The 27,156-nt window shown below is 45.6% G+C and overlaps 1 protein-coding gene across 2 annotated transcripts in view; it reads left to right on the top strand.

The window, feature by feature from the left end:
- Positions 1-27,156, top strand: part of LOC140409647 (disintegrin and metalloproteinase domain-containing protein 12-like) — a 1,449,600-nt gene that overhangs the window by 334,322 nt on the left and 1,088,122 nt on the right. For both annotated transcript variants that reach the window (XM_072497981.1, XM_072497982.1), the window contains exon 11: positions 4,013-4,155. In XM_072497981.1, coding sequence (XP_072354082.1) covers positions 4,013-4,155 — 143 coding nt within the window. The remainder of the gene's footprint in view (positions 1-4,012; positions 4,156-27,156) is intronic.

Genomic DNA, 27,156 nt, shown 5'->3' with positions numbered 1-27,156 from the left:
ACCATCAATTCAAATACAACCCACAAAGAATACAACACTAAGTAATCCTTAAGCTGTCCTTTGAACATCCAGAACACTTTTTAAAAAATCTTTCAACAGAAGCACTTCAGGTTAAGGTCACTATTGAGAGCAGTTATTAGTTTTAAATCACCAAAGGATCACTTTACAGTCTTTAGAATATAGATAGAGAGACTCATACACCTTCTGGCTGTGACTGCAGCTATCCAGCTCTGAAAATGAAACTAAAACACACCCTGCAGCAAACAGCCTAAAACAAAAGTAAAACGCTGACAGACAGCCAGCTCCACCCACACTCTGACATCACTGATGAACACCCATTTCATCAAGGTACATTTCTTAAACACCCATTTCTTAAAGGTACTTTCACATGACAATAAGAAGGATTGAGTGGGAGTGAGTGTAATAGTGTGGTAAATAATGTTACTGAGCTGCAGGCAAAAGTCACCAGTCTCCCTTGTTCTGAATACATCCCATTGGACACTGTGGGAGTGCCTCATAACACAATGAGTGATGCCCTCAGATTGGAGATGGGACTTCACAATGACAATGACAGTGCGAATGACCAGTAGAACAATGCATTTTTGAGAGGCAAATTGGCGATGATTTTGCAGGCTTTTTCCCTTATGGTAACAATGAAAGAACATCAGAAATATGATTAGATACAGACTATTTGGTTCCTTGAGCCTGCTGAACTATTCAATACTTCTTTGCTAATTCACTCTCTCAGCACTCTTTTACCACTCCATCATCTTCTGGAGAGCCATACTAGTACCTACTTGGTTTGCATGGTTCTCTGAGCCACTCTTGGTGAGGGCCATTGAAACACCCCAGCCAGAGTACATTGCTACACCAATTGATTCTTGCAATTTATGCTCAATTGGAGGAGTACCAATTTGTTCGCTGGAGGAGGCGGGAGTGGGTGCTGGTGTATAGTGGTGGCGATCAGCACGAGGTTTCCTCCCCATGTTTCACCTGATGCCACGAGGCGTCATGGGGTCCGGAGTCAAAATTCAGCATTGTCAGTGACAACTCCTTTCTGACTGTATAGCATGGTGCTGCAAACTCCGGAGCGTCTATCCTGTTAGTGAGTCAGAATGATAATTGGTGTGTCTAGGATATTGTCTGTAAGATATAATTCGGTGAGCATGACTACGTCACCCGATGGCACAACTCTTAAAATTTTGGCACAAGTCTCCACTATTAATAAGGAGCACTTTCCTAATATATACTATTTGGCAAGTCATGCTAAGGTATGCAGGGCAGCTCGGTCAAGTGAAATGTACATTCTGTGGCATGTGGGGAAATGTGGACACTTCAAGTGGCCTTGGTGAACAGGCTTGCAGGAAATATCACCAAATGAATGAACTTGAGTTTCAATTTTTGGAACCGGAATGAAAGCTGGAGTCACTGGTGCATCTGCAGGTCTCTGTACTCTGTGGAAAGCACATTTAGGGAGTGGTCGCTCTGCATGTTAAGAGTGTGCAGGCAAAAGACGAATGTATGACCATCAGAAAATGTAGGAGGATCAAGAAAATAGTGCAATAGTCCACTGAATTTTGTGACGAAGTGAGAGATTTTAATGTTTTAAAGATGTATTTCGTGGCCGGTGTTGTGTTGGGTGTTCTGGTCTACAAACAGGTCAACACGGCTGGAGATGGTGTAACTCTATTTTATTAACAACTCAACTGTAATTACAGACTGTAAGCTTGGGTATGTGCATTACCAGCTTATCTGTGGACCCTGTCCTATCACTATCTAGGTGAGGCACTCAGCACATGGTGAATGTCTGTGTTGCAGGCTGTGAGCTCTGTGCTCCGAGCTGGCTGCTGCTAGAATGAACGGGAACTCTCCTGTCCCCTGTCTTTATAGTGCGTGTGCTCTCACTGGTGATTGGCTGCGATGTTGTGTATGCTAGTTGGTCCCACTGCATGTCCATCAGTGTGATTGCACCATGATATTCTGATGTATATCATGACAGCCGACATTCGCTGGCTGTTGAGATTCACTTTTCCTCCCAGCAGCCCATGGTTTTGCCGGAAGTGTGGGGCAGCTTCAATTGGAAATCCCATTGGAGACGGTGGGTGTATAGAATTCCATTGACAGCAAACTGCACACCACCGGGACACGGCTGGGAAGTAGAGAATCCAGCCCAGTACTCTTGTTGTGATGACAAAGACACTGGTTTTTCCGGGGACAATGTGACCTTTTGTAATAAGACATAAGAATGTGGTTTGCTTTTGGATTGCAGCTGGTCTACTTCATGGGAGGAGCCAGGTTTGTCAGCTGCTTCGGGAACATCAAATTGTACAGACAGTTCAGCTCGGTTTTAACAAAATCTCACTCCCTCAGTTGATACTCTGTCAAGATAAGCAAGTCAAACCTGATTGTCAACAAAGCTGTGGCACAGTAACATTTCCTCACAATTTTCCAATTTAAAAAGCTGGGTATTCTTTTGGAATCCCATAAAAAATTGGAATTTCCTTCTTGGACCCATAACAATCAGTTTCCTTTCTGGGATTTTAATAAAAGATTGTGGTTTTGGTCTGGACACATAATAATTGTGGGCTCCTTTGGCGAGATTTAAAAAGTATGATTCCTCGTTTGGCTTGCGATTATGGAACCGAAAGACAGTGAGTTTGGGCAATTGTTGCTTTCAGGTGTAGATACTCTGTCAGTTTAATGGGGAATAATCATAAAATGGCTCTTTCGGAGGCTAAGAGTTTCCTGGGAGTGGAAAAAATAACTGGGAGTGAATTAAAAAAGGTGATTAAAACAAAACGTCTGGAATTAGCAGGCATGTTTCACTTGAATCCATCTGCAGGGCAGAGGAAGGCAGAGATAAGTGAAGTGATCGCTCAGCATTTGCATTTGGAAGGGATACCAGAAACACATGCGCAACACCTCTCCCATCAGCCATGGCACCTTCCCATAACTCCATCTCTCTGTTTGCTGACGACACGACCATAGTGGGTCAGATTCTGAACAATGTCAGAGTACAGGAGAGAGATAGAGAACCTAGTGGAGTGGTGTAACGCCCACAATCTCTCCCTGAACGTCAGCAAAACTAAAGAGCTGGTAATTGACTTCAGGAAGCAAAGTACTGTACACACCCCTGTCAGCATCAACGGGGCCGAGGTGGAGATGGTTAGCAGTTTCAAATTCCTAGGGGTGCACAACACCAAATATTTGTCCTGGTCCACCCACGTCGACGCTATGACCAAGAAAGCACAACAGCGCCTATACTTCCTCAGGAAACTAAGGAAATTCAGCATGTCCACATTAACTCTTACCAACTTTTACAGATGCACCATAGAAAGCATCCTATCGGGCTGCATCACAGCCTGGTATGGCAACTGCTCGGCCCAGGACCGCAAGAAACTTCAGAGAGTCGTGAACACCGCCTAGTCCATCACACGAACCTGCCTCCCATCCATTGACTCGATCTATACCTCCCGCTGCCTGGGGAAAGTGGGCAGTATAATCAAAGATCCCTCCCACCCGGCTTACTCACTCTTCCAACTTCTTCCATTGGGCAGGAGATACAGAACTCTGAGAACACGCACGAACAGACTCAAAAACAGCTTCTTCCCCACTGTCACCAGACTCCTAAATGACCCTCTTATGGACTGATCTGATACTGAGTAGTTCTACACTCCTGTATGCTTCATCCGATGTCTGTGTCTCTGTATTTAGATTTTGTATGTATGCATGTCCGATGATTTTTGACGTATGGAACAATTTGTCTGGACTGTACGCAGAACAATACTTTTCACTGTACCTCGGTACACGTGACAATAAATCAAATCAAATCGAATGCCAAAGATCTCGGAAATGTGAAATATGAATTGTTGGTAAGTTGACTCATGCTGGGACTCCAGGGCCTTTGGGGTTGGAATTGACCACGCACTCACCCAGGGTGTGGTCGCAGTCTGCAGTTGACCCTTATGGTATTGAAGCTTCTTCACATTATGTTCTTTCTGTTCTCTCTCAGGACACCCGCCCGAGCTTTCTGGCTGCTGCTACAACAGTGTCTCATGAGTTGGGACACAATCTGGGGATGTCACATGATACACGCGAACGTCATTGTAACTGTCCAGACCAACCAACTGGCTGCATCATGGAAGAAGCAATTGGGTGAGAAACATATTCAAACATTGTAGAGAGAACTGTCAAAATAAATTAGAGCAATAAGACTATGTATGAAAATAGATTAGCTGATAACAGTCGAACAGAACAGGAACAGGCCCTTCGGCCCTCCAAGCCTGCATCGATCATTATGCCTGTCTAACCACAAAACTTCTGCACTTCTGGGGTCCGTATCCCTCTATTCCCATCCTATTCATGTATTCGGCAATCTCCTCGAAACTTTCCCCCTCACACTTTAAACATATGTCCCCTAGTAATTGACATTTCCATCTTGGGAAAAGGTGTCTGCCTATCTGTCTGCTGTGGGCGGCAAGGTAGCACAGTGGTTAGCACAGTTGCTTCAGTTGCAAGACAATTTGACACTGCTTGTGCTAATTGTCAAGGACAAGGACTGAATACCACAGCAACATGAAAGCACCATTGTTCAGAATGCAGATAACAGCTAGGTCAGAAAAACTGATGTTGCACATTGAAGATGGACGGCTTGCCATCAAATCAAATGTGTTTGAGTCTAACCCAAACCAATTAGGATTATATTGGGGTGTGATTAGATGACTTAAGACAGATATGAAAGTGTATAACTGAAAAGTTTCCGCCCGCCATTTTTGTGTGTTTTTTGTGTTGTCTGTCCTTAATTTCTGTCTTTGATTCTGTCAATGAGTCTTTCTGTAGTGTCTTTGTGTTCTGTTGTCTTTCTGTTAGTTTAGTCAGTTTTGTCCTTAATAGTCTCCATTTTTGAGATGTCTTTTGGGGGTTCTGTTAGTCCGTGTCAGTGATGGAGTGTACTTTTGACTTTGAGTTTGAGTTTAGCTGAAGATTAGCTTTCTCTCTTCATGTTTCATTGCCAGACTTTGACCGTTTAAAAGTTACTTTCGAGCTGTCTGCCTAAGCAAAAAAGATAATGTCTGTAATTCTCTGAAAGCTTCGAATTGTCTACGAATTGCCTTTTAAATGACTTTCAAATTGTAATCAAGCGACTACAAATAAAACAATTCTTTTTGGCACCTGAGAAGTTTTAACTGAAGTTTCTGCTGAGTCTCAGTATTCGCAAAGTGCTACTGATAACGGAATAGCAGAAATGATATAAATTCCTTCAAATTTACGCAGTCGAATGATACTAGGAATCGAACAGCTTGGCATAGTCCTGAAATATTACAAATCTTACAACTTGTCGTATTGCGCCAGGACTTTGATTCATCAACTAAGCTTCCCCCAAACTTGGCGCAGTTCGACAGGTTAAGATCCCATAAATTAAAGATTCCTACATTTTGGCGTAGTCGGCAGGATGGGGGGAGTACTGAGGACGACCTTCGGAGGCCCAGGTGACGACGGAAAGCTTCGAAGATAATCGGATGAGGTCCGGAACCTTCGGGAACATCTTTATGGATCTTCTTTGATTGGAACAGAATTTCCCACATCTACATCATGTATAGCCATTTTAGTACTTCCCAATTTATCTCCACAAACTTGCCCATGTGATATCAATAACTCTTTCAGGTCAGTTCGTTTTCCTCTGGACGGTAACTCAACAATTTATCCCAATTTTTAAGAATATCCTTGTTTTCCAATTTAATTTGAGGTATGTCAAATTCACAGTCATCTGGATTTGGTTTGTCACTTTGAGTTAGAATCATTAAAACCTCCTTTTTCTCTCCTTCCCTTTCAAAGTACCTTTGAAGCACATTCACATGGCACACTCGGTGAGTCTTCCTTCCATCTGGCGTTCTTACCACATAATTCACCCCAATTCATTTCCTTTCAATCTGATACGGTCCACAAAACCTAGCTTTTAAAGGTTCACCTACCACTGGTAACAACACTAAAACTTTATCTCCACTGGCAAAACTACGAACTTTGGATTATTGTCCGCTACCCGTTTTTAAATGTTGTCCAGCCAATTCATCTGCTCTATTTAATCATTCCCTAAAATTTGACACATAATCCAATAATATAATTTCCGATTTCTAACTCACCAATGTCTCCTTAAACTATTAAAGTGGTCCTCTTACCTCATGACCAAAAATTAGTTCTGAAGGACTGAATTTGGTTGTCTCATTAGGTGCATCCCTAATTGCAAACAGTACAAATGGAATTCCTTTATCACAATCCTCTGGGTAATCTTGACAATAAGCCCTCAACATTGTCTTTAATGTCTGATGCCACCTTTCTGACGCTCCCTGCGATTCTGGATGGTACGCAGTTGATTTAAATTGTTTTATTCCTAAGCTATCCATAATTTCTTTGAATAACCTTGAGGTATATTTTGATCCTTGATCTGCCTGTATTTCTGTGGGTGGTCCATATCGAGTAAAGAATTTAAGTAACTCCTCCAAAATCTTTTTAGCTGGAATATTATGTACTGGAATGGCCTCTGGAAACCGAGTAGACACATCCATTATCGTTAAAAGATATTGATTCCCACTTTTCGTTTTAGAATCGTTCTGATGCAATCAACTAGGACCCTTGTAAAAGGTTCCTCAAATGCTGGAATGGGTATTAAGGACGCTGGTTTTATCACTGCTTGAGGTTTCCCTATCACTCGACATGTGTGACATGATTGACAAAATTTAACTACATCTTTATGTAGTCCAGGCCAATAAAAATGTTTCTGGATTTTAGCTTGAGTTTTCCTTTTCCCAAATGACCTCCCACTGGTACCTCATGTGCAACCCGCAACACCTCCTTTCTATACCCTACCGGCAATGCTACTTGATGAACTTCTGCCCACGTTTCATCCGCCTGCATATGTAAAGGTCTCCATTTTCTCATCAAGACATTACTTTTCCATAATAACACTCTGGTATACACGCAGATTCCTCTTCCGTATATGCTTTCTGATACATTTGTTTTATTTATATATCATTCTGTTGTAACTCAGCCAATTTTCCTGAACTAAAAATATCCGCCTCATCCTCCACCTGTTCTTGTTCTTTCTCAACCATCTTATCAAAAATCGTTTCTGATAAGTGCACTTCAACTTCATCTTCACTCTTTGATTTTGTCTTAACCTGTGACTTTGCGACCTTGTTACTACACAATCCTGAAAAATCCTAGAATATTCGTCCTTCTACACTTCAGTTGTCTGATTTTCCACTGGCTTATCAACCACAGTAGGCATCACTCCCACCTGCGATCCAGCTATATGATTACCCAAGATAAACTGTATTCCTGGACAAGATAGTTTCTCTATTACCCCTACTACCACTTCAAAACTCTTCACTGGACTTTCCAACTTTACATTATATAATGGAACTACTCCTCTCACCCTGAATTCCACATATCACCACCTTTTCTGGCAACATTCTTCCCAAACTACATAACTCCTCATCTCTTACCATTAAAGATTGACTAGCTCCCGGATCTCTTAAAATTCTTTACCTGCTCCTCCTGATACACATGAGTAAACTTTACCCACACAAGTAAATTATTTAAAGAGATCTGGCACCTTCTTATCAATCACCTCTTGATCAGGCTGCACAATATTTTGCCCCTCCTTTGCTTCACTTGGGCTTTCCTTTACCACTTTAATAAACGCCACTGTCTTATCCTGTTTTACCACATCAGCCTTCCCAGTGCTTTTCTTCAACCATCAACACTGACTTTACATGGCCCAGTTTATTACAGTGAAAACATTTGAAACTTTTCATTTCTTTTCCCCCCTCCTGGATTTCTTTTTTAATCTGAGATACACTGTCCTTATTGTCTCCCATCAGATCACCTTTACCTCCACCACTTGAGTATTTCTCTTTTCCTCAGTTTCTATCTCTCACAGGCTGAAACTGATGTTGGAAACCAAGCTTTGATTTATGAACTAATTTATAATCATCTGTCAGTTCTGCTGCTAATCTTGCAGTTTTAACCCTCTGCTCTTCTACATGAGTTCTCACTACATCAGGAATTGAATTTTTAAACTCCTCCAAAAGTATAATTTCTCTGAGATCTTCATACGTTTGGTCTATTTTCAAAACCCTTATCCACCTATCAAAATTACTCTGTTTGAGCCTTTCAAACTCCATGTATGTTTGACCAAATTCTTTCCTTAAATTTCTAAACCTTTGTCTGTAGGCTTCAGGCACTAGTTCACATGCACTTAAGATGGATTTTTTCACCTCCTCATACGTCCCAGATACCTCCTCCAGCAGTGATGCAAACACTTCACTTGCCCTACCTATGAGCTTTGTTTGAATCAGTTAGACCCCACATATCCTGTGGCCATTTCCTTTGTTTAGCTACCTTCTCAAATGAAATGAAAAAGGCTTCTACCTCCTTCTCATCAAACCTTGGCAATGCTTGGACATATTTAAATAGATTCCCACCAAGCCTTTGACTTTATCGCTCTTTCTCACTATACTCATCACTATCATCCAACTGTACATTTCCCTTTACGTCTGCCAATTTTTACTGGCTGTCATGTTTCATGGCCATTTTCTGAAGTTTAAATTCTCTCTCTTTATCTTTTTCCCTGATCTGTATCTCCCTTTCTCTTTCTATTTGTTCTGCTAGGGCTATTCTTTCTTTTCTCCTTTCTTCTCCTTTTCTTTTTCCTCTCTCTCTCTTCCTTTTTCCTCTCTATCTCTTTCTCTTTCTTTTTCCGCGCTCTCTCTTTCTTTTTCCTCTCTTTCATATTCAAACGGCTTTAATTCTTTCTCATTTTCCATTTGTTTAATTTTTAACTGAATTTTTGCCATTTCCAATGAGTCAAACTCTATCTCAGGCAACTTTAAATGCTTAGCCACCGCCATAATTACCTCGTCTTTTCGCATTTTGTCAGGTAATGTTAACTGCAATGTTTTTGCCAAATCTAACAGTCTGCTTTTAGTCTCTGTCCGTAAGGTACTGCGTGTGACCGTCTCTACCCCAAAAAACTTCAGAGCCTCTGAAAGATCCATTGTCCACAACACACTCCCCACTTAAACTAGAATACCACACCTGAAAAGCAACCACAATATGCTCACCCCTCACTGTCTTTAAGTTCACTAAGCCAATCCAATAGATAGACTTTTATCCCCCTCGAGCTCCCAATTTGTTATGGGCCAGGGTTTAGAGAACCCCAAAGTGTATCATGGAGTTCACCTGACCCACAACTTTTAATAGATTGTGATTATGGGGAGCACACGGCCCACTCTACAGGTGTGGTACAGCAGAAATGGAAAAGTATTTTTTAAAGCAAAACAATGTTTATTCTACGAACTCAAGTTAACCTTTATAAAACATAGAGTAAACATCTTGGCAACCATTAATTCAAATATAACCCCCAAAGAATACAACACTAAGTAATCCTTAAGCTGTCCTTATAACATCGATAAGACTTTTTAAAAACTTTAAACAGAAGCACATCAGGTTAAAGTCACTACTGAGAGTGGTTATTAGTTTTAAATCACCAAAGGATCGATTTTCAGTCTTTAGATTATAAAAAGAGAGACTCATACACCTTCTGGCTGTGACTGCAACTATCCAGCTCTGAAAATGAAACTAAAACACACTCTGCAGCATACAGCCTAAAACAAAAGTAAAAAGTTGACAAACAGCCCAGCTCCACCCACTCTCTGACATCACTGATAAACACCCATTTCTTAAAAATACATTTCTTAAACACCCATTTCTTAAAGGTACTGTCACATGACACAGCCCAAGCCTGGATATTGTCCAGGTCTTGCTGCATTTGGACAAGGACTGCTTCAGTATCTGAGGAGTCACGAATGGTGCTGAATATTGTGCAGTCATCAGCAAACATCCCCACTTCTGACCTTATGATGGAAGGCAGGTCATTGATGAAGCAGCTGAAGATGGTTGGGCCTAGGACATGACCCTGAGGAACTCCTGCAGTGATGTCCTGGAGCTGAGAGGATTGACCTCCAACCACCACAACCATCTTCCTTTGTGCCGGGTCTGACTCCAACCAGAGGAGAGTTTTCCCCCTGATTCCCATTGACTCCAGTTTAGCTCGGGCTCCTTGATGCCACACTCGGTCAAATGCTGCCTAGATGCCAAGAGGTTTGGGGCTGGTTTAGCACAGGGCTAAATCGCTGGCTTTGAAAGCAGACCAAGGCAGGCCAGTAGCACGGTTCAATTCCCGTACCAGCCTCCCTGAACAGGCGGCGGAATGTGGCGACTAGGGGCTTTTCACAGTAACTTCATTTGAAGCCTACTTGTGACAATAAGTGATTTTCATTTCATTTCATTTCAAGAGCAGTCACTCTCGCCTCACCTCTGGCATTTGTGCTTTTGTCCATGTTTGAACCAAGGCTGTAATGAGGTCAGGAGCTGAGTGACTCTGGCGGAACCCAAACTGAGTGTCCGTGAGCAGGTTATTGCTGAGTAAGTGCTGCTTGATAGCACTGTTGATGACTCCTTCCATCACTTTGCTGACGATGGAGAGTAGACTGACAGGGCGGTAATTGGCTGGGTTGGATTTGTCTTGTTTCTTGTGTACAGGACACACCTGGGCAAGTTTCCACATTGCCGGGTAGCTGCCAGTGTTGTAGCTGTACTGGAACAGCTGGGCTAGGGGTGCGGCAAGTTCTGGAGCACAAGTCATCAGTACTATTGCACAGGATGGTTGCTAAGCCCAAAATGCTCCCCCACTGAAACATCAATCACCTGGTTCATTCCCCAATACCAAGCTGAATATGGCCCCCTCCCTGGTTGGATTGTCAATATACTGGATCAAAAATTCCGCCTGGAAACATCTAACAAATTGCTCTCCATCCGAGCCCCTGGCTGTGAGGGATTCCCAGTCAGTATGGGGGGAGTTAAAGTCGCCCATTACAACCTGCTTTTTTCACACCTTGTCAGTATCTGACTATACAATGTTCCTCTGCCTCCTGCGGGCTGCTGGGAGGTACCAACACTCCCAACATTGTGATTTCACCCTTCTTATTCCTGAGCTCCACCCATAATGCCTCACTACAAGCTCCCTCCAATGTGTCCTCCCTCAACACAGCTGTGATCTGCTCCCTGATCAGCAATCCCACCTCTTTTATTTCCCCTTCTGTCCCATCTAAAACACCGATATCCCGGATGTTAAGCTGCCAATCCTGTTCCTCCTTTAACCATGTCTCTGTAATTGCAATCACATCATCGTTCCATGCAGTAATAAATATCTCCCACTTTCTCTGTTTTTTAGCTTTGACAAAGGGCCATCTGGACTCGAAACGTTAGCTCTTTTCACTCGCTACAGATGCTGCCAGACCTGCTGAGAGTTTCATTTTGCATTTTCTTTCAATTTCATACCCTCCTTTATTTCCCAAGATACCCATGTCTGATTATCCCTTTTCCTACAGTCCTTCCTTCTCACTGGTATATAGTTTTTCTGAGCACTGTGAAAAATGACTTTGAAAGTCCTCCACTGCTCCTTAATTGTCCCACCACAAAGTCTTTGCTCCCAGTCTACATTAGCCAACTCCTCCCTTATCCCATGGTAATCTCCTTTGCTACAGCACAAGACACTGGTATTGGATTTTACCTTCTCACACTCCATCTGTATTTTAAATTCATCCATACTGTGATTGTCCCCTCCGAGAGGAACCCTAAATATGAGATTATTAATTGTTCCTGTTTCATTACACAGGACCAGATCGAGGATAGCTTGCTCCCTCATAGGTTCCATAGCGTACTGTTCGAGGAAACTATCGCAGATACATTCTATGAACTCCTCAAGGCTGCCTTGACCGACCTGGTTTGACTGATCGACATAGAATCTACAGCATGGAGAAAGGCCCTTCGACCCAAACTGGCCCATGCCAACCAAAAAGTCCATCTGAGCTAACCCCATTTGCCTGCATTTAGCCCATAACCCTCTAACCCTTTCATATCCATGTATCTGTCCACATGCCTTTTAAAGGGGCTGGTTTAGCACAGGGTTAAATAGCTGGCTTTTAAAGCAACCAAGGCAGGCCAGCAGCACGGTTCAATTCCCGTACCAGCCTCCCTGAACAGGCGCCGGACTGTGGTGACCAGGGGCTTTTCACAGTAACTTCATTTGAAGCCTACTTGTGACAATAAGCAATTTTCATTTCAATTTTTATTTCAACTTTGAACTGGTGCGACGACAATAACCTCTCTGTCAATGTCAACAAAACTAAGGAGATTGTCATCGACATCAGGAAGCGTAGTGGGGAACATGCCCATGTCTACATCAATGGGAACGAAGTAGAAAGGGTCGAGAGCTTCAAGTCTTTAGGTGACCAGATCACCAACAGCCTGTCCTGGTCCCCCCATGCCGACACTATAGTTAAGAAAGCCCACCAACGACTCTACTTTCTCAGAAAACTAAGGAAATTTGCCATGACTCTCACCAACTTTTACAGATGCACCACAGAAATTATTCTTTCTGGGTGTATCACAGCTTGGTATGGAGCCTGCTCTGCCCAAGAAATTACAAAAGGTTGTGAATGTAGCCCATCACGCAAACCAGCCTCCCATCCATTGACTCTATCTATAATTCCCGCTGCCTCGGAAAGGCAGCCAGCATAATTAAGGACCCCACGCACCCCGGACATACTCTCTTCCACCTTCTTCCGTCAGGAAAAAAATACCAAAGTTTGAGGTCACGTACCAACCGACTCAAGAACAGCTTCTTCCCGACTGCCATCAGACTTTTGAATGGACCTACCTCGTATTAAGTTGATCTTTTCTCTACACCTTGCTATAACTGTAACATTATAGTCTGCAGTCTCTCCTTCCTTCCCTATGTACGGTGTGCATTGTTTGTACAGCATGCAAGAAACAATACTTTTCACTGTACAATAATAATAATTACTTTTTGTTACAAGTAGGCTTCAATGAAGTTACTGTGAAAAAGTTACTAATACATGTGACAATAATAAATCAAATCAAATCAAAACAAAATGTTGTCAATGTCGCTGCCTCAGCCACTTCCTCCGGTAACTCATTCCACATACATAGAACAGTACAGCACAGGACAGGCCCTTCGGCCCTCGACGTTGTGCCGAGCCTTGTCCGAAACCAAGATCAAGCTATCCCACTCCCCGTCATTCTGGTGTGCTCCATGTGCCTATCCAATAACCGCTTGAAAGTTCCTAAAGTGTCCGACTCCACTATCACAGCAGGCAGTCCATTCCACACCCTAACCACTCTCTGAGTAAAGAACCTACCTCTGACATCCCTCCTATATCTCCCACCCTGAACCTTATAGTTATGCCCCCTTGTAACAGCTACATCCACCCGAGGAAATAGTCTCTGAACGTCCACTCTATCTATCCCCCTCATTATCTTATAAACCTCTATTAAGTCACCTCTCATCCTCCCCCGCTCCAAAGAGAAAAGCCCTAGCTCCCTCAACCTTTCCTCAACCTATCCTGCAAACCAGGCAGCATCCTGGTAAATCTCCTTTGCACCCTTTCCAATGCTTCCACATCCTTCCTATAATGAGGTGACCAGAACTGCACACAATACTCCAAATGTGGTCTCACCAGGGTCATGTATAGTTGCAGCATAACCCCACGGCTCTTAAACTCAATCCCCCTGTTAATAAACGCTAACACACCTAATAAGCCTTCTTCACAGCTCTATCCACTTGAGTGGCAACCTTCAGAGATCTGTGGACATGAACCCCAAGATCTCTCTGTTCCTCCACATTCCTCAGAACCCTGCCATTGACCCTGTAATCCGCATTCAAATTTTTCCTACCAAAATGAATCACCTCGCACTTATCAGGGTTAAACTCCATCTGCCATTTTTCGGCCCAGCTCTGCATCCTATCAATGTCTCTTTGCAGCCTACAACAGCCCTCCACCTCATCCACTACTCCACCAATCTTGGTGTCATCAGCAAATTTACTGACCCACCCTTCAGCCCCCTCCTCCAAGTCATTGATAAAAATCACAAATAGCAGAGAACCCAGCACCGATCCCTGTGGTACACCGCTGGTAACTGGTCTCCAGTCTGAAAATTTTCCATTCACCACCACCCTCTGTCTTCTATGTGATAGCCAGTTACTTATCCAATTGGCCAAATTCACCTCTATCTCACACCTCCTTACTTTCTTCATGAGCCGACCATGGGGAACCTTATCAAACACCTTACTGAAATCCATGTATACGACATCAACTGCTCTACCTTCATCTACACACTTAGTTACCTCCTCAAAGAATTCAATCAAATTTGTGAGGCAAGACCTACCCTTCACGAACCCGTGTTGACTATCCCGGATTAAGCTGCATCTTTCCAAATGGTCATAAATCCTATCCTTCAGGACCTTTTCCATTATCTTCCCGACCACCGAAATAAGACTAACTGTCCTATAATTACCAGGGTCATTCCTAGTCCCATTCTTGAACAGAGAAACAACATTCGCCACTCTCCAGTCCTCTGGCACTATCCCCGTGGACAGCGAGGACCCAAAGATCAAAGCCAAAGGCTCTGCAATCTCATCCCTTGCCTCCCAAAGAATCATTGGGTATATCCAATCTGGCCCAGGGGACTTGTCGACCCTCAGGTTTTTCAAAATTGCTAATACATCCGTCCTCAGAACATCTACTTCCTCCAGCCTACCCGCCTGAATCACACTCTCATCTTCAAAAACATGTCCCCTCTCCTTTGTGAACACTGAAGATAAGTGTTCATTTAACACCTCTCCTATTTCTTCTGACTCCATGCACAAGTTCCCACTACCGTCCTTGACCGGCCCTACCCTCACCCTGGTCATTCTTTTATTTCTCACATAAGAGTAAAAAGCCTTGGGGTTTTCCTTGATCCGACCCGCCAAGGACTTCTCATGCCCCCTCCTAGCTCTCCTAAGCCCTTTTTTCAGCTCATTCCTTGCTACCTTGTAACCCTCAAGCGACCCAACTGAACCTTGTTTTCTCATCCTTACATACTCTTCCTTTTTCCTCTTGACAAGACATTCAACCTCTTTTGTGAACCATGGTTCCCTCACATGGCCGTTTCCTCCCTGCCTGACAGGGACATGCTAATCAAGGACACGCAGTATTTGTTCCTTGAACAAGCTCCACTTTTCATTTGTGCCTTTCCCTGACAGTTTCCGTTCCCATCTTATGCTTCCTAATTCTTGCCTAATCGCATCATAATTACCCCTCCCCCAATTATAAACCTTGCCCTGCCATATGGCCCTATCCCTCTCCATTGCAATAGTGAAAGACACCGAATTGTGGTCACTATCTCCAAAGTGCTCTCCCACAAACAAATCTAACACTTGGCCCGGTTCATTACCCAGTACTAAATCCAATGTGGCCCCGCCTCTTGTCGGTCTATCCACATATTGTGTCAGGAAACCCTCCTGCACACACTGTACAAAAACTGCCCCATCCGAACTGTTCGACCTGTAGAGGTTCCAGTCAATATTTGGAAAGTTAAAGTCACCCATGACAACTACCCTGAGACCTCCACACCTATCCATAATCTGTTTTGCAATTTCTTCCTCCACATTTCTATTACTATTTGGGGGCCTATAGAAAACTCCTAACAATGTGACCACTCCTTTCCTATTTCTAACTTCGGCCCATATTACCTCACTAGACAGATCCCCTTCAAACTGCCTTTCTGCAGCCGTTAAACTATCCTTGATCAACAATGCTAGTCCTCCACCTCTTTTACCACCTTCCCTACTCTTACTGAAACATCTATACCCCGGAACTTCCAACAACCATTCCTGTCCCTGTTCTAACCATGGGCGTCATTCTCCGACCCCCCGCCGGGTCGGAGAATGGCCGTTGGCCGCCGTGAATCCCGCCCCCGCCCCCGCCGAAGTCTCCGCTCCCGGAGATTGGGCGGGGGCGGGAATCCAGCCGCGCCGGTTGGCGGGACCCCCCGCTGGATTCTCCGGCCCGGATGGGCCGAAGTCCCGCCCAGGAATTGCCTGTCCCGCCGACGTAAATCAAACCTGGTATTTACCGGCGGGACCAGGCAGCGTGGGCGGGCTCCGGGGTCCTGGGGGGGGGCGCGGGGCGATCTGACCCCGGGGGGTGCCCCCACGGTGGCCTGGCCCGCGATCGGGGCCCACCGATCCGCGGGCGGGCCTGTGCCGTGGGGGCACTCTTTCCCTTCCGCCTCCGCTACGGCCTCCACCATGGCGGAGGCGGAAGAGACTCTCCCCACTGCGCATGCGCGGGAAACTTTCAGCGGCCGCTGACGCTCCCGCGCATGCGCGGGGAAACTGACAGCGGCCGCTGACGCTCCCGCGCATGCGCCGCATTTCCGCGCCAGCTGGCGGGGCAACAAACGCCATTTCCGCCAGCTGGCGGGGCGGAAATCCCTCCGGCGTCGGCCTAGCCCCTCAATGTTGGGGCTAGGCCGCCAAAGATGCGGAGACTTCTGCACCTTTTTGCCGGCGCGATGCCCGTCTGATTTGCGCCGGCTTTGGCGCCAGTCGGCGGGCATCCCGCCGTTGGAGAATTTCGCCCCATGTCTCCGTAATGGTCACAACATCGTAGTCCCAAGCACCAATCCACGCTCCAAGTTCACCTAACTTATTCAGGATGCTCCTTGCATTGAAGTAGACACACTTCAACCCACCTTTCTGTCTGCCTTGATACCCTCCTCAGTACCTCACTACTCTCAACACTGGCTTCTGGACTACAGCTCGTTTTTTCATCCCCCTGACAAAGTAGTTTAAACCCCCCCGAAGAGCCGTAGCAAATTTCCCTCCCAGGATATTGGTGCCCCTCTGGTTCAGGTGCAAACCATCCTGCCTGTACAGGTCCCACCTTCCCCAGAATGTGCTCCAATTATCCACGTACCTGAAACCCTCCCTCCTACACCATCCCTGCAGCCACATGTTTATCTGCACTCTCTCCCTGTTCCGCACCTCGCTAGCACGCGGCACCGGCAACAAACCAGAGATGACAACATGGTTTGTCCTGGCTCTCAGCTCCCTAAATTCCTATTTTAAATCCCACAAACACCATGACTTGTGACTGCTCCCCCTCCCTTTGAAGGATTCTGAAAACACGGTCTGAGACGTCACGGACCCTGGCACCCGGAAGGCAACATACCATCCGTGAGTCTCTTTCGTTGCCACAGAACCGTCTATCTGTCCCTCTAACTATCGAGGCCCCAATAACTATTGCTCTCCTGCTCTCCCCCCTTCCCTTCTGAGCCACAGGGACGGATTCAGTGCTGGAGATCCGTTCACCGTGACTTACCCCTGGTAGGTCGTCCCCCTCAACAGTACCCAAAGCGGTATACTTGTTACTGAGGGGAACGACCACAGAGGATCCCTGCACTGACTGATTCCTCCCAGCCCCTCTCACCGTCACCCATCTATCTTGATTCTTCGGAGTGACTATATCCCGGAAGCTTCTATCTATGACCATCTCTGCCTCCCGAATGATCCGAAGTTCATCCAGCTCCAGCTCCAGCTCCCTAACGCGGTTTCTGAGGAGCTGGAGATGGGTGCACTTCCCACAGGTGAAACTAGCAGGGGCACTGACTGTGTCCTCACCTCAAACATTCTGCAGGATCCTCAGTGTAAAAAGATTGTTCCTCAAGTTCCCATTAATTCTTTACCCTCTTAACTGAAACCTCTGCCCTCTAGTTCTCAATTCCCCAGCCCTGGGGAAAAGACCGAGTACATTCAACCTATCCCTGCCTCTCAAGGTCTTATCCACCTCTATAAGATCACCCTCAGTCTCCTGCACTCCAAAGAAAAAAGTCCCAGCCTGTCCAATCTCTCCCTGTAACTCAGTCCCTTTCCCAGCAACATCCTTGTAAATCCCTTCTGCACTCTCTCCAGTTTAATCATATCTTTCCTACAGCAAGGCGACCAAAACTGACCACAATGCTCCAGGTGCCGCCTCACCAACGTCCTGTACAATTGCAACATAACCTCCCAACTTCTAAACTCAATGCCCTGACTGATGAAGGCCAGCATTCCAAAACCTGTCTTCACTGCCCTACCTACCAGTGACCCCACCTTCAGAGAACCGTGCACCTGAACTCCAGGGTCCCTCTGTTCCACGATACTCCCGAAGGTCCTCCCGTTCACCATGAAAGTCCTGCCTTTACAAAATGCAACACCTCACACTTATCTGTATTGAACTGCATTTGCCATTTCTCGGCCCACTTCCCCAGCTGATCAAGGTCCTGCTGCAATTCATGAGAACCTTCCTCACTGTCTGCAATACCACCTATTTTAGTGTCTTCTGCAAACTGATCATGCCTTGTACATTCTCATCCAAATCGTGGACGTAGATAACAAACAGCAGTGACCCCTGAGGCACACCACGAGGCACAGGCCTCCAGTCCGACAGACATCCTTCCACCATCACCCTCTACTTCCGACCATCAAGCCAATTGTATATCTAATTGTATATCTAATTTTCCAGCTCTCCCTGGAATCCATGTGATCTAACCTTCCAGAGCAGCCTACCATGTGGAACTTTATCAAAGGCCTTACTGAAGTCCAAATAAACAATGTCTACTGCCATTCCCTCATCAACCTTCCTGGTCACTCAATCAAATAACTCTAACAAGTTTGTAAGGCATGATCTCCCATGCACAAAGCTGTGCTGACTACTCCTAATCAAACCTTGCCTTTCCAAATGCCTGTAAATCTTATCCCTCACAATCCTCTCCAGTAACTTACCCACCACAGATGTTAGGCTTACCGGTCTATAATTCCCAGGTTTTTCTTTGCAGCCCTTCTTAAATAAGACCATAAGACATAGGAGCAGAAATAGGCCACTCGGCCCATCGAGTCTGCTCCGCCAATCAATCATGGCTGATATTTTCTCATCCCCATTCTTCTCCCTTCTCCCCATAACCCCTGATCCCCTTATTAATCAGGAACTTATAGATCTCTGTCTTAGACACTCAGTGATTTGGCCTCCACATTCCACAGATTCACCATCCTCTGGCTGAAGAAATTCCTCCTCCTCTGTTTTAAAGGATCGTCCCTTTAGTCTGAGATGGTGTCCTCTGGTTCGAGTTTTTCCTACAAGTGGAAACATCCTCTCCACGTCCACTCTATCCAGGCCTCGCAGTATCCTGTAAGTTTCTATCAGATCCCCCCTCATCCTTCTAAACCCCAACAAGTACAGACCCAGAGTCCTCAACCGTTCCTCATACGACAAGTTCTTCATTCCAGGGATGCTAACATTGCATTTGCCTTCCTAACTGCCGACTGAACCCGCACGTTAACCTTAAGAGAATCGTGAACAAGGACTCCCAAGTCCCTTTCTGCTTCTGCTTTCCGAAGCATGTCCCCATTTCGAAAATAGTCTATGCCTCCATTTCTCCTTCCAAAGTACATAACCTCACACTTTTCCACATTGTATTCCATCTGTCACTTCATCGCCCGCTCTCCTAGCCTGTCCAAGTCCTTCTGCAGACCCCTGCTTCCTCAATACTACCTGACCCTCTACAGCTCTTTGTATCATCTGAAAACTTAGCAACAATGCCTTCAGTTCCTTCTTCCAGATCATTAATGTATGTTGTGAAAAGTTGTGGTCCCAGCACAGACCCCTGAGGCACATCACTAGTCACCGGCTGCCATCCTGAAAAAGACCCCTTTATCCCCACTCTCTGCCTTCTGCCAGTCAGCCAATCCTCTATCCATGCCAGGATCTTATCCTTAACTTATTTAACAGTCTCTTATGCGGTACCTTGTCAAAGGCCTTCTGGAAATCTAAATAAATTGCGTCCACTGGTTCTCCTTTGTCTAACTTCCTTGTTACCTCCTCAAAGAACTCGAACAGATTTGTCAGACACCACTACCCTTTGACAAAGCCGTGCTGACTCAGTCCTATTTGACCATGCACTTCCAAGTACTCCGCGATTTCATCTTTAATAAGGGACTCTAAAATCTTACCAATGACCAAAGTCAGGCTAATCGGCCTATAATTTCCTGTCTTCTGCCTCCCTTCCTTCTTAAACAGCGGTGTTACATTAGCCACCTTCCAGTCCTCTGGGATCCTTCCTGCCTCCAGTGATTCCTGAAAGATCATCACCAATGCCTCCACAATCTCCTCAGCTATCTCTTTTAGAACCCTGGGGTGTAGTCCATCCGGTCCAGGTGACATATCCACCTTCAGACCTTTCAGTTTCCCCAGAACCTTCTCCTTAGTGATGGCCACTGCAATCACCTCTGCCCCCTGGTTCTCTTGGAGTTCTGGCATCCAACTAGTGTCTTCCTCCGTGAAGACTGATGCAAAGTAACTATTCAGTTCCGCTGCCATTTCTTTGTTTCCTATTATTACTTCTCCAGCCACATATTGCAGTGGTCCAATGGCTATTTTTGCCTCTCTCTTATCTTTTATATATTGAAAGAAACTCTTCTTATCTTCTTTTATATTACAAGCTAGCTTACACTCATATTTATCTTCTCCCGCCTTATTGCTTTTTTAGCTGTCCTCTGCTCGCTTTTAAAGGCTTCCCAATCCTCTGGTTTCCCACAAATCCTCGCCACTTTGTATGCCTTTTCTTTCACCTTTATGCTGTCCTTGACTTCCCTCATCAGCCATGGATGCCTTGTCCTCCCCTTAGCATGTTTCCTCCTCCTTGGGATGAATTTCTGCTGTGCCTCCCAAAACCCCCCCCAAAAATCCTGCCATTGCTGTTCCACTGTCTTCCCTGCTAGGCTCCTTCTCCAATCAACTCTGGCCAGCTCCTCCCTCAGGGCTTTGTAGTTACTCTTGTTTAATTGCAATACCGTTACATCTGACTCCAGCTTCTCCCTCTCAAACTGCAGGGTAAATTCTATCATCTATGGTCACTGCTCCCTAAGGGTTCCTTCACCTTAAGATCTCTAATCCTTAAGACCCTAATCAAGTGTGCCTTATTACACATCACCAAATCCAGAATTGCCCGTTCCCTCGTCAGCTCTGTCACAAGCTGCTCCTCAAAACCATCTCTTAGACCTTCCACAAATTCCATTTCTTGGGATTCACTACCAACCTGATTTTCCCAGTCCACCTGCACATTGAAGTCCCCAATGATTATTGTGATATTGCCTTTTTTACAGCCTTTTCTATCTCCTGATTTATTTTCTGCCCCACATCCTGACTACTGCTAGGGGGCCTGTACATAACTCCCACCGGGGTCATTTTACCTTTGCGATTCCTCAACTCTACCCACAGAGATTCTCTGCCTTCTGATTCCATATCGCTCCTTGCTGTCAATTTAACTTCATTCCTTACTAACAATGCAACCCCGCCCCCTTTGCCCATCTGTCTGTCCTTTCGATAGGACATATATCTTTGGATATTTAGATCCCAGCCCTGATCCCCTTGCAGCCACATCTCTGTGATGCCCACATCGTACTGGCCAATTTGAATGTGCGCAACAAGCTCATTGTTCCTTTGTTTAAGAAGGGGAGCAAGGATAATCCAAGGAACTACAGGCCAGTGAGCCTTACGTCAGTCATCGGGAAATTAATGGAGAGAATTCTTCGAGATAGGATTTGGAAGCAAGTGGAAGTATTAGTGAGAGGCAGTATGGTTTTGTGAAGTGGCGGTCGTGTCTCACTAACTTGATGGAGTTTTTTGAGGAGGTCACTAAGATGATTGATGCAGGTAGGGCAGTGGATGTTGTCTATATGGACTCCAGTAAGGCCTTTGACAAGCTACTTATTGCCTCACGTTTGGTATGTTGCCTCCCAGGTGCAAGGGTACGTGATGTCTCGGATCGTGTTTTCCGGGTCCTTATGGGGAGGGGGAGCAGCCCCAAGTCGTGGTCCACATTGGCACTAACGACATAGGTAGGAAAGGGGACAAGAATGTCAGGCAGGCTTTCAGGGAGCTAGGATGGAAGCTCAGAACTAGAACAAACAGAGTTGTTATCTCTGGGTTGTTGCCCGTGCCACGTGATAGTGAGATGAGGAATAGGGAGAGAGAGCATTTAAACACGTGGCTACAGGGATGGTGCAGGCGGGAGGGATTCAGATTTCTGGATAACTGGGGCTCTTTCTGGGGAAGGTGGGACCTCTACAGACAGGATGGTCTACATCTGAACCTGAGGGGCACAAATATCCTGGGGGGGGAGATTTGTTAGTGCTCTTTGGGGGGGTTTAAACTAATGCAGCAGGGGCATGGGAACCTGTATTGTAGTTTTAGGGTAAGGGAGAATGAGAGTATAGAGGTCAGGAGCACAGATTTGATGTCGCAGGAGGGGGCCAGTGTTCAGGTAGGTGTTTGAAGTGTGTCTACTTCAATGCCAGGAGTATACGAAACAAGGTAGGGGAACTGGCAGCATGGGTTGGTACCTGGGACTTCGATGTTGTGGCCATTTCGGAGACATGGATAGAGCAGGGACAGGAATGGATGTTGCAGGTTCCGGGGTTTAGGTGTTTTAGTAAGCTCAGAGAAGGAGGCAAAAGAGGGGGAGGTGTGGCGCTGCTAGTCAAGAGCAGTATTACGGTGGCGGAGAGGATGCTAGATGGGGACTCTTCTTCCGAGGTAGTATGGGCTGAAGTTAGAAACAGGAAAGGAGAGGTCACCCTGTTGGGAGTTTTTTATAGGCCTCCTAATAGTTCTAGGGATGTAGAGGAAAGGATGGCGAAGATGATTCTGGATATGAGTGAAAGTAACAGGGTAATTATTATGGGAGACTTTAACTTTCCAAATATTGACTGGAAAAGATATAGTTCGAGTACAATAGCTGGGTCGTTTTTTGTACAGTGTGTGCAGGAGGGTTTCCTGAAACAATATGTTGACAGGCCAACAAGAGGCGAGGCCACGTTGGATTTGGTTTTGGGTAATGAACCAGGCCAGGTGTTGGATTTGGAGGTAGGAGAGCACTTTGGGGACAGTGACCACAATTCGGTGACGTTTACGTTAATGATGGAAAGGGATAAGTATGCACCGCAGGGCAAGAGTTATAGCTGGGGGAAGGGCAATTATGATGCCATTAGACGTGACTTGGGGGGGATAAGGTGGAGAAGTAAGCTGCAAGTGTTGGGCACACTGGATAAGTGGGGCTTGTTCAAGGATCAGCTACTGCGTGTTCTTGATAAGTATGTACCGGTCAGGCAGGGAGGAATGCGTCGAGCGAGGGAACCGTGGTTTACCAAGGAAGTGGAATCTCTTGTTAAGAGGAAGAAGGAGGCCTATGTGAAGATGAAGTGTGAAGTTTCGGTTGGGGCGATGGATAGTTACAACGTAGCGAGGAAGGATCTAAAGAGAGAGCTAAGACGAGCAAGGAGGGGACATGAGAAGTATTTGGCAGGAAGGATCAAGGAAAACCCAAAAGCTTTCTATAGGTATGTCAGGAATAAGCGAATGACTAGGGAAAGACTAGGACCAGTCAAGGACAGGGATGGGAAATTGTGTGTGGAGTCTGAAGAGATAGGCGAGATACTAAATGAATATTTTTCGTCAGTATTCACTCAGGAAAAAGATAATGTTGTGGAGGAGAATGCTGAGCCCCAGGCTAATAGAATAGATGGCATTGAGGTACGTAGGGAAGAGGTGTTGACAATTCTGGACAGGCTGAAAATAGATAAGTCCCCGGGACCTGATGGGATTTATCCTAGGATTCTCTGGGAGGCCAGGGAAGAGATTGCTGGACCTTTGGCTTTGATTTTTATGTCATCATTGGCTACAGGAATAGTGCCAGAGGACTGGAGGACAGCAAATGTGGTCCCTTTGTTCAAAAAGGGGAGCAGAGACAACCCCGGCAACTATAGACCGGTGAGCCTCACGTCTGTAGTGGGTAAAGTCTTGGAGGGGATTATAAGAGACAAGATTTATAATCATCTCGATAGGAATAATATGATCAGGGATAGTCAGCATGGCTTTGTGAAGGGTAGGTCATGCCTCACAAACCTTATTGAGTTCTTTGAAAAGGTGACTGAACAGGTAGACGAGGGTAGAGCAGTTGATGTGGTGTATATGGATTTCAGCAAAGCGTTTGATAAGGTTCCCCATGGTAGGCTATTGCAAAAAATACGGAGGCTGGGGATTGAGGGTGATTTAGAGATGTGGATCAGAAATTGGCTAGCTGAAAGAAGACAGAGGGTGGTGGTTGATGGGAAATGTTCAGAATGGAGTACAGTCACAAGTGGAGTACCACAAGGATCTGTTCTGTGGCCGTTGCTGTTTGCCATTTTTATCAATGACCTAGAGGAAGGCGCAGAAGGGTGGGTGAGTAAATTTGCAGACGATACTAAAGTCGGTGGTGTTGTCGATAGTGTGGAAGGATGTAGCAGGTTACAGAGGGATATAGATAAGCTGCAGAGCTGGGCTGAGAGGTGGCAAATGGAGTTTAATGTAGAGAAGTGTGAGGTGATTCACTTTGGAAGGAATAACAGGAATGCGGAATATTTGGCTAATGGTAAAGTTCTTGAAAGTGTGGATGAGCAGAGGGATCTAGGTGTCCATGTACATAGATCCCTGAAAGTTGCCACCTAGGATGATAGGGTTGTGAAGAAGGCCTATGGAGTGTTGGCCTTTATTGGCAGAGGGATTGAGTTCCGCAGTCAGGAGGTCATGTTGCAGCTGTACAGAACTCGGGTACGGCCGCATTTGGAGTATTGCGTACAGTTCTGGTCACCGCATTATAGGAAGGACGTGGAGGCTTTGGAGCGGGTGCAGAGGAGATTTACCAGGATGTTGCCTGGTATGGAGGGAAAATCTTATGAGGAAAGGCTGATGGACTTGAGGTTGTTTTCGTTGGAGAGAAGAAGGTTAAGAGGAGACTTAATAGAGGCATACAAAATGATCAGGGGGTTGGATAGGGTGGACAGTGAGAGCCTTCTCCCGCGGATGGATATGGCTGGCATGAGGGGTCATAACTTTAAACTGAGGGGTAATAGATATAGGACAGAGGTCAGAGGTGGGTTCTTTACGCAAAGAGTAGTGACGCCGTGGAATGCACTACCTGCTACAGTAGTGAACTCGCCAACATTGAGGGCATTTAAAAGTTTATTGGATAAACATATGGATGATAATGGCACAGTGTAGGTTAGATGGCTTTTGTTTCGGTGCAACATCGTGGGCCGAAGGGCCTGTACTGCGCTGTATTGTTCTATTTTCTATGTCCCTCATGGCAGACTGGTACAAAAAATGAAGTCACACGGGATCAGGGGTGAGCTGGCAAGGTGGATACAGAACTGGCTCGGTCATAGAAGGCAGAGAGTAGCAATTGAAGGATGCTTTTCTGATTGGAGGGCTGTGACTAGTGGTGTTCCGCAGGGATCAGTGCTGGGACCTTTTCTGTTCGTCGTATATATTAATGATTTGGAGGAAAATGTAACTGGTCTGATTAGTAAGTTTGCAGACGACACAAAGGTTGGTGAAATTGCAGATAGCGATGAGGACTGCCAGAGGATACAGCAGGATTTAGATTGTTTGGAGACTTGGGCGGAGAGATGGCAGATGGAGTTTAATCTGGCCGAATGTGAGGTAATGCATTTTGGAAGGGCTAATGCAGGTAGGGAATATACAGTGAATAGTAGAACCCTCAAGAGTATTGAAAGTCAGAGAGATCTAGGTGTACAGGTCCACAGGTCACTGAAAGGGGCAACACAGGTGGAGAAGGTAGTCAAGAAGGCAGACGGCATGCTTGCCTTCTTTGGCCAGAGCATTGAGTATAAAAATTGGCAAGTCATGTTGCAGCTGTATAGAACCTTAGTTAGGCCACACTTGGAGTATAGTGTTCAATTCTGGTCGCCACACTACCAGAAGGATGTGGAGGCTTTAGAGAGGGTGCAGAAGAGATTTACCAGAATGTTGCCTGGTATGGAGGGCATTAACTATGAGGAGCGGTTGAATAAACTCGCTTTGTCCTCCATGGAAGGACAGATTAAAGTCCAGCAGGTTTGTTTCGATATCACTAGCTTTTGGAGCGCTGCTCCTTCCTCAGGTGAATTAAAAGGTCTGTTCCAGAAACATATATATAGACAAATTCAAAGATGCTAGACAATGCTTGGAATGCGAGCATTAGCAGGTGATTAAATCTTTACAGAATACAGCCAAATTCTGCACACACGAGTGCGGCCTCAACCGGGACCTGGTATTCATGTCGCATTACATTCATCCCCCACCATCTGGCCTGCAAAATCCTACCAACTGTCCTGGCTTGACACAATTCACACCCCTTTAACCTGGGGTTACCCCATCTCAGGATCTGTAAAGATTTAATCACCTGCTAATGCTTGCATTCCAAGCATTGTCTGGCATCTATGAATCTGTTTATATATATGTTTCCGGAACATACCTCTTCATTCACCTGAGAAAGGAGCAGCGCTCCGAAAGCTAATGACATCGAAACAAACCTGTTGGACTTTAACCTGGTGTTGTAAGACTTCTTACTGTGCTCACCCCAGTCCAACACTGGCATCTCCACATCATGGAACGACAGGGGCTGAGGGGCGACGTGATAGAGGTCTACAAAATTATGAGGGGCATAGACAGAGTGGATAGTCAGAGGCTTTTTCCCAGGGTAGAGGGGTCAATTACTAGGGGGCATAGGTTTAAGGTGCGAGGGGCAAGGTTTAGAGTAGATGTACGAGGCAAGTTTTTTACACAGAGGGTAGTGGGTGCCTGGAACTCACTACCGGAGGAGGTGGTGGAAGCAGGGACGATAGTGACATTTAAGGGGCATCTTGACAAATATATGAATAGGATGGGAATAGAGGGATGCGGACCCAGGAAGTGTAGAAAATTTTAGTTTAGGCGGGCAGTATGGTCGGCACGGGCTTGGAGGGCCGAAGGGCCTGTTCCTGTGCTGTACTTTTCTTTGTTCTTTATTGACCTTGTTCCGTATACCACGCGCATTAATGTACAATACCCTCAGTCCTGCATTGACCAACTCCCTTCTCACCCTTGTCACCTTTTTTGCTCTGCCTAAGGGTGATGTTGTTCTCTTATTTTTGTTCTCTATTTCCCCTCCAGCTATGACACCTTCGAAGCTAACACTCTGGTTCCCACCCCCCGGCCATATTAGTTTAAATCCTCCCGAGTGACACTAGCAAACCTCCCAGCCAGGATGTTGGTGCCCATCCAGTTCAGATGCAACCCGTCCTTCTTGTACAGATCGCACCTGCCCCGGAAGGGATCCCAATGGTCCAGA

The sequence above is a fragment of the Scyliorhinus torazame genome, chromosome 3 (assembly GCF_047496885.1).
Source record: "Scyliorhinus torazame isolate Kashiwa2021f chromosome 3, sScyTor2.1, whole genome shotgun sequence".
In the NCBI taxonomy this organism is placed as follows: Eukaryota; Metazoa; Chordata; class Chondrichthyes; order Carcharhiniformes; family Scyliorhinidae; genus Scyliorhinus; species Scyliorhinus torazame.
The sequence above is the reverse complement of the archived record's forward strand: the minus strand, read 5'-3'. Positions and strand labels throughout refer to the sequence as shown.